A 14,757-nucleotide genomic window follows, 5' to 3' on the forward strand; every position below is an offset into this window, starting at 1 on the left:
ATACATATGTAAAGAAGTGTCTCAGCCATTTCTAGCAGTGGAACTTACAAACTCTTTAGGGAAGCACTGATCTCTAAGTGGATTGCAGAGAGAAATGTGTCAGTAGAATGTCTCATTACTCAAACTGAAATGTTCCCAGGATCCCACAGCTATCACTTGTCATCTTCACAACGGAGAATATACCAACAACATGGTAAATTCTTCTCCAAACACAGTTTGGAGTCACTTCTACCCTGGAGAAGAGACTGAATTCCAGTGAAATATCGGCCTTCTGCATTGCTTGGTGTGCTCCAAAGCACTCCACACCCTGCTTAGTTTGTGTGGATGTGAGGGAGTTCAGAATTTTTCTACAGCATTCTGTCCTTCTTTACCTGAAGCAACCTGAAGAAACATGCTTGAAATAAATAAAATTTATCATCCTCCAAAAATGAAATAGGTGCTTGTGCTGTTACTAATGATAAAATATGAGAGCAGCACTGCAGTTGGAAAGATGACTGGATGACCCAGAGCAGGTATTATAGCATCATTTGCACTATTTTTATAGAGAGTGAAAGAGCAAGTATGACAAAAAAACCCAAGGCCATCTTGACAGAAAGGTGTGCAAACTTGAATCAGGGTCCTTTCCTACAATAAGAAAAATGTTTTATTGCAGTCCTATTACAAAATATACTGCTCCACACATTTATTTGCTTCAGAGAGGAACAGAAGACTAAACTGCCACTAGGCAGAGATGTAGGACATGTTCAAAGATCTTTGCATTTGGACACAGGAGGAAAATTTACAAGCTGAAGGAAAAAATGGGAAGATGACAAAAGTAATATGGACACTACTACAAGCACATTAGTAACTCGAAGACACTCTAAAATTTATTCATCTTTACTCATAAAAGAGCTGTGTGGAGTATTTAAAAATATTTTATATATGTGTGCAGACAAATGCCCATGTACATAGAGAAGAGATTAGGTCTCATTCCATTTTCTATTTTAACATTAATTCTTAATAAACCTCATACAGTGGAGAAATCTGATAGTGGAAAAGAGAAAGCAGCACTCTGGCACATATGGATGGAAAGAAACACTTCTATGGTCTAAACACAACAGGAAACTATAAAATATGTTTTCACTGTAGAAATCCCTGAAGAAAATAATACTGGGAGAAATCATGCCTCCACAATCCAACAGCATGGTTTTCTGAGCATGTTGGTGCATCTCAGACATGGTGGTCTGTCTAATATTTCATTTATATGAAATATATGGATCTCTAAACCCAGAGGATGCTGCTCAAATTTAACTCTCATGCCCAGTTTTGGCTACACTAGAACTCTGGCTAGCAAATGACCCAGAAAGCAGGATATTTTACTATTAAGGCATGGTAAGAAAGAAAGAAAGAAAGGTGATGATTTTTTATTTCCCTACAAGGCTGAAAAATAGGGTTCAAGGATATTAAATGGCAAACTTGTAAAACTTTGATTTGAACTGTTAGTTAGCATCAGAGCCTATATTTTGTGAATTGCAACCAACAATTGCCTCTAAGGATGCTACTGCTGTGAACATCATTAAATGTGCTTGTAAAGGAACAGACAGGCTGTGCTTAGAGAGATCAACCCCAGCAAAGCAAGTAGAGGAAGCAAGAATTTCAGACACAGCTTATGGGACCATGGCTCATTTCAGTGAAGAGGTTCATTCCCTAGACCTGCATATTTATTGAACCCTAATACATCTTCTCTGCCAGACCTGAGAAATGTGGACAAATTACTTTTGGATTTACAGGTTTTGGCAATCAAAATTACCCTGGTTACAAAGCTTCTCAACGATTATTCTAAAGCTAAGTTTGAGCTGGACTTCTATTGCATGTCTTATTTTGACATTCTTTAAAAGCTAAGTTGACCTTGGAAATGTGATTTCATGAATTCTTGGAAGGCTTCCAAAAATTTATTATTAAATTTATGACTTAAAAGCAGAAATTATTTTCCTTCCTAAAGCAGTATTTCGTAGTCACTTGTTCTGGGGTGTATTTATATGTATATAATGCATTTTTGCTCATTTTCCTTCCTTAGCTACAGAAAAAAATGATGAAAATCTTAAACCATAACGGTCGCTGCTCAGAAAATTCATTTCATGCCGCGGAAATTGGAAAGGTGGCTGGCTACCTATTTATATTTATATGAAACCAGGTTTAAGAACATCAAAGAAAATATTCTGCATTGTGCATTTGCAAACTGGAATGTATGGTATTTACTCGTAGAATACAGCCCATTAAAAACAACCCATACAGGGAAAGTACAGGTTACCTACCACCAAGAGGTTTTTTTGTTTCAGTGTAGAGTGCAGATGTAAAAATCAAGCCTTACCTGCACGCAGAGCACATACTCAGTTGAGACCATGTGCTTGAAGATGACTGCAGACCTCAAAACGCCATGAGGGTCCAGTGTAAACTCCTCCTCTTCATTTCCAGTGAGGATGGTGAAGGTAAAAGGGGGGCCATTGTGAAAAGAGTCTTTGTCTGTCACTACCAGCTGCAAAATGCTTGTGCCCACTGGTTTATTTTCCTTTACACATATACACAGCGTATAAAGAAAAGGATTAAAATGATACATATTGCAACCATAAAATACCACATTTTTCTATCGTGAATATTCAACTGAATGCTCTTTGCCCAAGCTGGCATTTCACAAGCTGAGCTTTGTTGACACCGCTTATGCCCCGTGGACCAGCAGCAGAGATGAAGGTACCCGCCACACCTCCAGGGCCTGCTGGGCTCTTTCTGATACTCTGTCTGATCAGGACTGACTAAAAGTCAAGACTCACACCCAGAGCAAGGTATAAAGAAGTGTGAACTTATCCCAGAGCAGACATTTTGAGGTTTGAGTACCTGGTGCAGCAGGGATGAATATTAAAATGTGTGACAGATGCTGTACTTAAGAAGCCTCAGCAAACAGAAATTTACCAAAAGACTCAAGAAAGATTTGTTTATATTTTCCTTTATATAAGATCACTTGATACATGTTTTGCAGATAGATCATCAAAAGGTACTTAAATGAAACCAAATGCCTGTGCATTTTAAAAGTCAGAGAAGTTTTTGATGTGCAGGATAAACTTACTTGAATTACAGCTGTGTAGTTAGCTGGAGTAAACACAGGGCTGTTATCGTTCACGTCAGAAATGTCCACATTGACTGTCACAGATGAAGACAAAGGAGGGGTACCACTGTCTCTTGCCTGGACAACTAACGAATAACCAGATATCTGAAAAAGGTGAAAACATTAAATCATTGTGAAAACGGTCCTAAATTTTAACTCAGGTTCTTCACATTCAATGCACCACCTTCCATATTCTAAGGAAAGCTGTTTGGCCTCATTGCCTTCCTGCCCTTAGTATAATATTATCCTGTTTATTGCCACATTGTGCCCCTACTTCTGTTTTATAAGGCTACCAATAAACATAACAGCTTCATTGTATTAAAATAACTGTATCAGATAAAGAATTCCTGAAATAAAGGGGCAGACAGAAAATAAATGACAGATAATATCTGAACTCAGCCATTAGTCCTGAAAGCTTACATTTCCATCTCTCCTAGGTGTCCGCTGGGATAAGTGACCTGATTCTATTTATCTTACAGTTGGTTTCCAAGACAAATATATAATATATAAATTGCTTATTAGAGCCAGCATCAGTTTGACACATACTGTTTCTAAAGTGGTGATGGAGAGCCAAGGAAAACTTAACAGGCAGTTGGCTTAAACTCACTGGAAAACATTTGGGAGTACGAAGGACAACAGTCTCTGTAGCAACAGAATATTATCCACCACTCTGCAGAAGATAAGTGGGCTTGAGTCTGCTTTTTTGCAACAGACACAAACAGTGCGGTGCAGGCAGTTCAGTGCATCATCCACAGGCCCTCTACACACATATGTGCCCGTGTGTGAGGTGTGAGCATATGTGACAACTTGCAAAAGCTCTGTCTATGCACAGTTTATGGATGACAGTTGGATTTTCCGAACTGCATCCTTATGTTGGCTTCCTTAGGTCTTAACAACTACTTTTTACTGTACATTGCTCCTTGCTCTGCAGGGAAAGCTGCTGACATGTCTGCCCCTGAATCCTCCCACTGCGGAGCAAGAGAAGGGCGAAACATGCCAGATACAACACTCTGCTCCTCCCTCTCAGTGCAGGGCTGGAAAGGGGAAAACATGCCCCTGCAGAAGGGAACAAGATAATGTTAAAGGGGCTTTTTTGGGAAGGAAGTCCAAATACATTTGAAAAATGACAGCTTTTTTTGTGGTAGGGAGGAGCTCAGACCGAGCACACAAAATAAGGGGGCTCTTCTGGGATGTGGGACAAAGCAAAAGGCAACATGTTTTTTGGTGGTTGTATGGAGGAGATAGACTGTGATTTGGTGGGGGTAAAGTGACACAGGAGGGAAGAGGAATCCTGAACTATGAAAGTCAAGTAACTTGAGTAAGAGAATTAATCTTTTTTTTTAACCTTAATTTCCACTGCTAGCTAAAACCAGAAAGTTCGGTAGAATCTTTCCCACTTGTTTTTTTTTGTGTTTGCTTTCATTTCAATGTATCCCAGAAAGGTAGATGGCAAAAGTCATGGTCTCTGTATGATTACAGCTCTAGAAATAAGTCCCCTTAAACCACTGAATCCTGGGAGTCAGCACTACCTTTGGGGATCTACAGCAGATGGAACATCATACATAATTTTCCCTGAAGGGGTCAGAAACACCTGTGTCTAGGAAATGTGCCAAAGAAGCAAAGAAAAAGACAATATCACAACTTATTTTAACTGAGGGAAACTTTGGAAAATGCAGACCTAACACAGCTGGCATAACACATGCACACTCTTGTGAGGGTGTGTGTGTGTGTCTGAATTCAGCTGCACTTCAGAAACTAGAAAAAGTCATATTAAGGAACTCAGCCTGTGCTTTTATTACAGCCAACTTGTAACATGCACAGCCATTGTTACTCCCGTTTTAGTCAGTCTGTGGTAAAGTCATTCTACCACCAAACACAAACAATTTAATCCTGCTTTAGTGATAATACAGAAGGGGGGTTTTGCCACTGTTTTAAGAAGCAGGTTTGCTTCCAGTAAAGGGCTTCTCCAGCTGAGCCCATATTCTGAAGGTAGCAATCTGCTTCCCCAGTTTTGTGGGTGCATTGCTGAGAGGCAGGAGGCACAGATTTCCTTATGTGATGCAAGATTTCTGAAGCCATGTAGCACTCTTCTGCCCTGCTAGCAGCACAGGCAACTGCACTTGTTTGTTTCTTTTCCCAAAAGCTGCTAATTGCTAGCTATGGCAAAATGGTGATAAATAATCCTGAATGAATAATGGAGTGAGCAAACAAAGCAGCAGAACCTATTTAATGAAGCACTCTTTCACTTTTGGTACAGCCTGGCCACTTCATAACATCCCCTCCCCAGTGGCATGTTTTGCAGAGCGCTAATTAATGGCTGAGGTCTCAGCTCGGCCCTCGGTGCCACAATCTGGAGCATTTTGTAACCACTCTGTTGCACACACGGCTGCACATGTGTGCTTGCACGCACAGGGGAGAGGAGGCAGCTCATTAACACAGCAGCAGCTCCTGCTGGCACCACGGGGGAAATCCAGTGCTGCTGCTCTCCCCTGATGCAGCTGATGTGTGGGTGCAGGGTGGGAGTGGCAGCAGTTGGCATGTAGAAACACTGGGGACAGACAGGGCTGGCATGGAAAGAAGTGGGGAAACATTAGAAAGACCCGTTGGAGCATCTCAGGCTGATTGCTGCAGAGTATAAAAGAAACTCCTTCAACACAAGCTAGCAGCAGAGTGGAGATTGATGCACATCTGTAAGTCATTGCAAGTTAAGAAGTCCCACATGTCTTACCCTTTCTCTATCCAATTTCTTTTTAACCTTCACGAGTCCCAGAACAGGATCAACTGAAAATTCATTGTCTTGATCCCCATTCACTATGGAAAAATGAATCTGACCATTGGGAGGACTGTCCAGATCTTCTGCTATCAACTTTTTTTGAGAGAAGAATAAAAAATTAGAAAAACAAATATCAAGTGATCTGTATGATACATTAATTGCTCAACACACCAAAAAGTAAACTTCACATTCCATCAGACTAGTTATACCTGAACTGTACACCTCTAAAGCATCAATCCAACAGGTTTTTGTTGGGAGGCTTCACTTGGGCCCTTTCAAAATTCTAGTCTGAAAACATACAGAATATTTTAATCTTAATATTCCATACAACACTCTCTCTGTGGATCTACAAGTTGCAAGATGAAAATATTGTGAGGTTTGGGGATGGCACACTGCATGCCAGACTATACAAATACTATGTATTTGGAGCTCTGAGCAGCCTGGTGCAGTGGAAGGTGTCCCTGTGCACAGCATGGGGGTTGGAACTAGATGATCTTTAGGATCTCATCCAACCCTATGACTCTACGATTTTATTTCATTGAAAAGTAGAATTCTGCCTTTCTATTAAAACCTGTTTCTTTCTAGCAGACTCATAAAATGCAACACCTAAAATATGCTATTGCTCTCTGACAGCATAACAGGGTTAAAAAGAAAGGCTCAGTACTACTACTACTTTCTTTTGGGGAGAAACTGACAGCAGCTTGGGGAGCAGTAGCAGGCACAGAGTACTGTCTATAAAACAGTTTGGGGGCCTCAAGAGGTAGTAATTATCATGATTAGGCAGTGCAGCAGTTTTTTTAGGGGCAGGGGGCTTCATCACACCTAAATGCCACCCACGGCCCCGCTCACCATGAGCACGGAGTCGCCGACGGCCGCGTCCTCGCTGATGACGGCGCTGTAGACAGCCTGGCTGAAGGTGGGCGCGTTGTCGTTGACGTCCGTCACGTTCACGTTCACCGTCGTCACCGCGCTCAGGGCGGGCGTTCCCCCGTCCTTTGCCTCCACTACTAAGTAGAAGTCCTTGCACGATTCAAAATCCAAAGCTTCGACAATGGAAATCACTCCTTCGAAGCAAAGGAGGGAATGTCAACAGCCGGCAAAAAGTAAATGATGCCACAGAGCAAGGGATTTGACTGTAGTAAACAGTACAGCATGCTATTTATCATCATGGCACACATACAACACTAGCTGTAAGACTGCCCAATCCAATAAAAATGTTTATTCAGATTTCTACTGCTGTCGTTTGATTAAAGAATGATGCCAATTGCACTTGGGTTGCCTCTGCAGAAAGGACCTTTACAAGGCATGAGGCAATGAATGGTTCCTCATGAAAATAGCTTTCATTATGTGAGGATCATAGATGAAGAAGTGGGGGCCATATTCACCCATTTACCATCTCATTCACAGAGCCTTTGGGAGAATTGGATGCCGACTCTGGAAATAAGCCCTGACAAGTCAACAGAAATTCACTCCCACACAATTAACTTCTCATGAATTAAATACAAATGAATAGGATATGAATACCTCTGAGAAATCAGTTGTCTATCATTTAAGTGATTAAACAGAGACTTCCCCACTCAACTAGGTTTATAATATTTGTGTTACTTCACCACACAACCAAAATTAAGACTCTCTGTAACTTGATTCACTGCATGCACCCAGATTCCCTCTAGGACAGATATGATCTGATTTCTAGTGTTCTTACAAACCTCCAGCTTCCTAACCTTCTTAGGAAATGTATTTCAGGCCTTAATATACATTATAGCTAGGAATTTCTTCCTATAATTTTACCAAAGTAATCCAAATGTAATTTAAACCCATTCACTGTAGACTAGGCATGGACTACAGTTTATTTCCCTCTTCTTCACAGGTAATTTCTATAGGCATGAAAACTAACAGCATGTCTTCTCTTTTCTAGCTTAAACAGCCTTAATTCCTTCAGTCTTTCCTGTTAAGTCACATTTTACAGACCTCAGATTACTCCTCTTAATCTTGTCTGGGCTCTCTCCAAATGAATTCCACCTTTCAGCATGACTTGCTGAAAGCAGGAGCCCTAAAGAGAAGCTCCCAAGGGGCTAGCAGAGAGTTAGGTCCCACTGATGAATGGTGTGAAGGACATTATTTTTCAAGCTCTGATCAGGCATGCTATTTCAGGCTCTGATCACCACTCTGCTGTCTAGAAACTGAGCTCCTGCCTCTAAATGGATAATAATGGAGCTGTCACGCATTAATGAATAATATAGTTTTAGTTTTGGTGGGGTTTTTTTCTGTGTGATTAAGCTTCATTGTGGGCTTTTATTGATTTATTTCCTTGGTTTCATTGTCAAATGTGAAGTTAAGTATCGCTGCCTAGGCATATTTATGTTTAAATTTTTCTAGCTCTAATCAACATGACGAAGATGACAGACAACACACAGTTAAGTCCCTCACATGAGAGGCAGCAGCCTCCGCAGAGTGAAGAGCCATTTTTGCACACAATTATAGAAATGACACAATGCATAATTTTGAGATTTTTCATGTTACTGGCTATTACAGTTGCACCCAAAGAAGTGTTCTCTTCAGCTTTTATAATCAAGACTGCTTTGCTCTCAGACTCAGGTGTCAGATTTGTACTGGTCATCCTGAATGCTATGAGAAGAAGGGGATCCACTACAGGAAGAATAGAAGAAACAGATTACAGTTGATGAAATAAAAACTCAGTGAGGATGAAGAATATATCCCGCTAAGGAAATTCAGAGAAAAGGAGCCATTTACACCAAATTTGATACCTCTGTTTGGTATTTCTCATAGAGAAGCAGTGGTGGACTTCTGAAATTTGTGATGTATAACCAAAAAGACTTCAACCCAAGCCATGGCTGAAATCAAAAAGACAAATCGTAACAACCTAAGTCAGGGAAGCTGCATATAGCTACATAAATGGCAATCACGTATTAGGACTGAATTGGTCCTAACAGGTCCTGGTAGCACTGGCTGATGCTTTCTAAGGGGCAGACAGTTGAGGCTGTACTCAGCTGGTAAGCAAGAGAACACTGCAAGTGTTCCGAAGTGTTTTGCACAGTTTGGCTAATAGGTTGTCACATCTATATTGGTTTCGACAGACTTACTAATGGAGAAAAGTATTCTCCACTTGAGCTGGGGCAGCCATGTGTGACCATAGCTGACATCACTCTCCAACCTAAAATTGCTTTTTAACTGGGTAGTTAATTACACAATGATAAGCTGTGAGACTCTGGCCTTGGAAGTCTTTTGGTCCAAGAGCCTTCCCCAAAGCACTCATGTTTTTCTGATGCGTTAATTTAGCACTGCAAGTAAGAGCCACTTTACAAACCTGTTTTTGAGTTAATCTTGAACTTCCCTTTCTCATTTCCTGATCTGATGAGATAGGCAATCTCAGCATTTGTACCAATGTCTTGGCTTGTAGCAAAAACAGAAAGGACCTCGGTGCCAGGTGAGGTGTCTTCAGGTACTGTCACAAGATAATCTCTTCTTTCGAACACGGGAGGGTTGTCATTAATGTCCAGCACTGTAATGGTAACGGTGGCAAACGAGGATAAGGTCAGGACAATGCTTTGATCTGAGGCCTTTACAGTGATGTTATAGGAGGACTGAAGCTCCCTATCAAGTGGATGCTCCAAAATAATGATTCCTGATGACCGGTCAACTGAGAAGTAACCATCTGCAGAGTCTGACAGGGAATAGGTGACTTTTCTGTTCACGCCTGAAAGAGAAGCAAATGGGAAATGAAAATGAGAAATAAAGAGAAGAAAAATCTCTCCCCATCTAACAGAAACCCTAAGCAAAATCTGCTATCACACTGAGCATTTCCAGTGGGGGTAGAGGTAGGAGTGCCTGTGGGTACAATATTGCTGAAAGCTGGGACGTTAGGGCATGCTCTTCCCACATGACAAATCCCTGTGGATAAGTTAAGTTCCTTCCCTCATCATGATACTTTTTTTTAAAGATTACTGTGCAAAACTGTTGGATACTGAAACTTGAAAGCAGAACCCAGATATGGTCCTTGCCCAGAAAAGTTTGTAATTGAATTAGATGAGACAAACAGAATGCTGAAATTGGAAATGTCTCAGAGCACATCTTGAAGGAATAGAAATGTACATAAGGGGAAAATAAACCCGTAGAAATACATCAGGTGGCACAGAATGTTCTTGCTACCAGTGCTGCCTTGATTCCACTGTTGAGCAGAAAAATATTATCGTAAGATGATACCTGTTAAACAAAAGCTGCATCAAAAAACTCCTGCCAGAATATGAACATTTTAAAAAAGGAAAGTCCCTCTGTTCCCCAGCCTAAGAGCAAAAATTGAGTTGTAAAAAGGGGATCCTGTGTTCTTAAAATCCTGCCCGTATTTCCCAATACAAAGCACCTATGCACCCAACTGCTGAATATGCAGATCTGTGCTAAGGTTGTTGTCAGTAATAACGCCTGAGGGGATGGTACTGACTTGGTTTCTGCACTAGAGTGGGATAGCCATTTCAAATCTAATTAAAAGTGAACACAAATATAAGCTAATTCAACTCCCTTGATGCTAGTTGATTTTGTGATTTCGACCTGGGTGCTTCAGTAAGAGATTATAACTAAAACACAAAGATCCACTAAAATGGAGAATCTCTGTTTTTAACATCTCTCACTTGAGCATTTGCTGCTGTTTTTGTGGGAGAACAGACTTTACAAGCCTGACATTAATCAGATGAACAAGAGCTACCAATCCCTTCTAGGCATATTTTGTTAATTTAAAATTTGTGACAGTATTATTCTGCTTTCCAGCAGCAAAGCATTGTAGAAATGTCTGATCAAAAGCAGCACAAATCACAGTTGTTTTCTGCTTGATGTAGCAGGAGTTGAGCATCCACACAAGGGGGAGCTGGGAGACTCTTTGTTCAATCACACGCACATAAAAGCTAGAGCAACTACAAAGTCTCAGACCCTACTTGAAGGGCATTAGGAATTATTATTTGGCTCTTCAGAGAATAAAGTTTTTATGCGGTGCTTGAGACACTAGAGCATATTTAAAAGGTTCAAATGTCTTTAAAATACGGAACAAATTCAATGGCAATATTGCAGTGAACTAGGCTGTTAGGTTTTTTGAGTTGTTTTGGTTTGGTTTTTTAATCACAGCAAAGCCTCTTTATTCACCCTGGCATCACAAATATGAAAAATAACACGTCCCACCTTCAGCAAAACAGCAAGGCAATCAAGGAACTGACTTCTGTCCTACAGGGGAGGAACTGAGCCCACAAATTCACAGGAAATTCCTTCATGCTAAAACACGAAGGCTTTGAATACCCTACAGCTGCTGGAGAGCACACTCACCCCTTTCCTTAGTCTCTTGATACATATATCCAAATACTCTGCCAGCTGACAGTCAACCAAACTGACAAACACGAAAAAGTAGTAAAACCCTCTAGAAAGTGGAAGATTTTCAGAGCGTGAATGGTTGGAGATATCTACGTTTCCATCTGGGGAGGATCTCCTTCAGCTACACATCCTCCATGAACTTCTACTTACAAAAAATGGACAGACATGACTATAACAATTAATGAGTTAGTAATAACAGCTGATCCTCAGGGATGCTGGAAAATGGGAATTTTTTTCCCCTTCATTCAGAGCATGCTGCTGAGCACCCAACCTACATATGAGTTTTAAGGGTAAAACTATTTCGTATTCTGCACCAGCCACTCTTGGTGCCTGCCAGTTTCTACACAGTATCAAACACTCCTCTGAGGCAGGGGCCCTAACACACACCTTCTACTCGTCTGTAACTGCAGGACAGCCTTAGTCTGGTTTGCAGTTTTCTCTGGCACAAACTCCCTTTTTGATACTCACTACAGCACACCTGGGCACAAGACAGAAGATTCATATACCACAGTCCTTGAGAGCACAAACAGCCAGAAAGGAAATGGCCAATGGATGCCTTGTGCCTTGAAACACCAGGAAACTTCAGCAAGTGTATCTTGCAATGGGGAGTGGGGAGAATTTGGTGCATGCGACACCACAGAGGGCAACTTTATGTACAGGAGGTAATAACTCCAGTAAAGGCAATCTGACATATAATCCAGCCCCTCTTCTTGTATTCTACTTCCTAAAAGTGATGTCCATGAATTAACAAAATATTAATAATGTTTTTTGTAAGCCATTACTGCTGCTCCTACAATGGAGACAGATCAGATATAGATTATGGTGTTCTGGTTGCTCACTCTAATATATGGGATTTTTAGGCAGAAATAGAGACAGTAAAATCTTGAAGGAAAGTGCTTTTATTTTTCCGTCCTGGAAAATGAGAGAGGAATACAGAAGTTCCAGAGACATAGGTTATCTTGTACCAGTCTGGTATGATGAAGAGAACAGTCTTATTTTTCCCATGGGACATGAAAGAAAAACTCTTACAGGTGAAAGTGCCATTTTATGCAAGAAGAGACAGCAGATTAGGTCAGAAAACCTGAGTGGGTATACAGATACCAACCCTTAGTGGCTTTTGGCCCAAATGCCAAAAGGAGAAAAAACAGGAGACATACAGAGGGAGATCTGAGCAGTGAGCTCACCCTCTCATAGAGTGTTTTGAGGGGTGGAATTTAACACTTGCTTCTTAAGAGTAGTATCATTGAAAAACTGTGGCAGAAACAGCACTCGAAAGAAAGTGTTTGTTACATCAATAGCTGTTTCTACTGAGCTTTCTGACCCAAGGCTGGGAGAGAAATGGGCATGAGGCAAAGGTGAAGTAGGAAGCTGTTTCTATTGAAATTCAAAATGCTTTAGTCCGGGGGCTACCCTCTCCTGAGAGAGAAGTGTCTACCCGTGTGTGTCAATGTCATCCCTGCCATAGAGGTGATGGTAGAGTCTGTTCTAAAGGAGATGCTTTCCATGGAAAGGAAACAACTGCTTCAATGCCATGGCTCCTGCAGTGGTAAAGAGAGCAATCCTCCCACACTGCTTGCCTACAGCTCTTGGGGGGTTAATGTTTGCAAACTGTTTTGTGTCAACTCACTCACTCAAACTTCTCAGATTTCTAAGGTGCCAATCATGAACATGAGCTATTTGAACAAGGAAAGTCTGTACAGGAATCATTATTAAAATAAGAAAATTGCAGTACATTTCTTTTTAAATAAAGGAATAAGGTAACACCTTTTCTATTTAGACTTGTATTAGCATATGATAGAATATTGCCCTTTGCAAAATCTCTGGTGTGAAGAGCTTGTAAAACACACACCTGCCTAGTACCTCAAACACCATTCTTCAAATAGGCTTTTATTCTTGGTTTCTTCTGTACTAAAACAAAGGGGCACACACTGAATGCCACATCATGACAACTTCTATGTCATTACTAGTTTAAATAGCATCAGGAACTTTGCTTCACAATTCAGCACTATCAATATCCTCCTTGTATAAAGCACAGAATCACAGAATCAGTGTGGAAATGTCCTTTGAGATCATCGATTAGCCCAGCACTGTCACAGTGAGGCCACCACTCAACCATGTCCCTGAGTGTCACATCTACACATCTTTTAAATACTTCCCAAGGTTGTAACTCAACTACTTCATTGGGCAGCCTGTTCTAGTGCTTGACAAGGCTTTCAGAGAAGAAATTTTTTCTTTTTTCCAATCTAAACCTCCCATGGCTTAACTTGCTGCCATTTCCTATTGTCCTACCGCTTGTTACTTGGGAAAAGAGTCCAACCCTCAACTCACTACAACCTTCTTTTAAGTGGCTGTAGAGAGAGAGAAGGTCCTCCCTGAATCTCCCTTTCTCTAGACTAAACACTCCCAGCTCCCTCAGCTGCTCCTCACCAGACTTGTGCTCCAGACACTTCCCCAGCTCCATTGCCCTTCTCTGGACACGCTCCAGCCCCTCAATGTCCTTCTTGCAGTGAGGGTCCAGAACTGGATGCAGGATTTGAGATGCAACTCAACTGAAAATGGTGGAGTTACAACACATTTTGATCCTGACTGACACCAATTAAAAGGCTGAGCATTAACCCAATAGGCACAATCCCCATATGACAGTAAGTTTCTGCAATGGGCAATACCTTTATGCATCACACATAAAGTAAAAGTTACACATATTAAAAGCCACACAGTGTTTCTCCTTTCAGGTTTCATCTGTCACCCTGAACTCATTATTTAATGTGTTTCCCCAAATAAAGCTAGACCACTCAGTTTATGTCTGAAAAATGACATTAACTTTTGTCATCTACTCATTTTCATTTTGAAAGCCGATGAAAAGAAATGTAATGGCAAGTATTGAAAATAAACAAACAAGATGTAGACCAGAAAGGAAAATGAAAAAAAATATTTTTTAGTTCAGCAGTGGTTTGCAGACATACAAAACAAACAATCTGATTATTGTGCTTTCTCTTGCCTCTTTTATGATGTGATGATAACACTGGTGTGTACCTATGACCTTTCCCAACTACCCAAATGTTAACCACAAGGCCAATTACTAGAAGATAAAAGTCCACAACTTTGTTAACAGCAAACAAGACAAAAGATGAATTCTAAACCAGATTTTATAGTACTCTACTCCATCATTTTGAGATGAAAGAGAAACCTTGCCTGAAGTACCTTGTTGAACTGTAGAAGAATATATAGCCCCACAGGGAAAATATTTCAAGTGATTTTTACAGCTTAAGCCGAAAACCTGACTGAGTTCAATCCATAACACTGCTACCAAGATAGACTTTCACTATTTTTCCCTTTTCTGAGGGAAAAAAATAGCCCTAACCCCAAAGGCCTTTACTCACACCACTGCTCCTATGGAGTCAGGGTACCTTAGAATGAGGGCAGGGCAGACCTGAAGATAATCAGCCCCTTACTAAAGGGAAATACTAGACAG

At 40.8% G+C, this 14,757-nt stretch overlaps 1 protein-coding gene across 10 annotated transcripts in view; it reads right to left on the reverse strand.

Moving 5' to 3' along the window:
- FAT3 (FAT atypical cadherin 3) overlaps nucleotides 1-14,757 on the reverse strand; it is a 400,048-nt gene that overhangs the window by 44,799 nt on the left and 340,492 nt on the right. For all 10 annotated transcript variants that reach the window (XM_077173992.1, XM_077173994.1, XM_077174000.1 and 7 more), the window contains 5 exons: nucleotides 9,241-9,630; nucleotides 6,762-6,976; nucleotides 5,868-6,005; nucleotides 3,101-3,244; nucleotides 2,351-2,548 (listed from right to left, as the gene is read on the reverse strand). In XM_077173992.1, coding sequence (XP_077030107.1) covers nucleotides 2,351-2,548; nucleotides 3,101-3,244; nucleotides 5,868-6,005; nucleotides 6,762-6,976; nucleotides 9,241-9,630 — 1,085 coding nt within the window. The remainder of the gene's footprint in view (nucleotides 1-2,350; nucleotides 2,549-3,100; nucleotides 3,245-5,867; nucleotides 6,006-6,761; nucleotides 6,977-9,240; nucleotides 9,631-14,757) is intronic.

This window comes from Agelaius phoeniceus, chromosome 2, assembly GCF_051311805.1.
Source record: "Agelaius phoeniceus isolate bAgePho1 chromosome 2, bAgePho1.hap1, whole genome shotgun sequence".
Taxonomy (NCBI): domain Eukaryota; kingdom Metazoa; phylum Chordata; class Aves; order Passeriformes; family Icteridae; genus Agelaius; species Agelaius phoeniceus.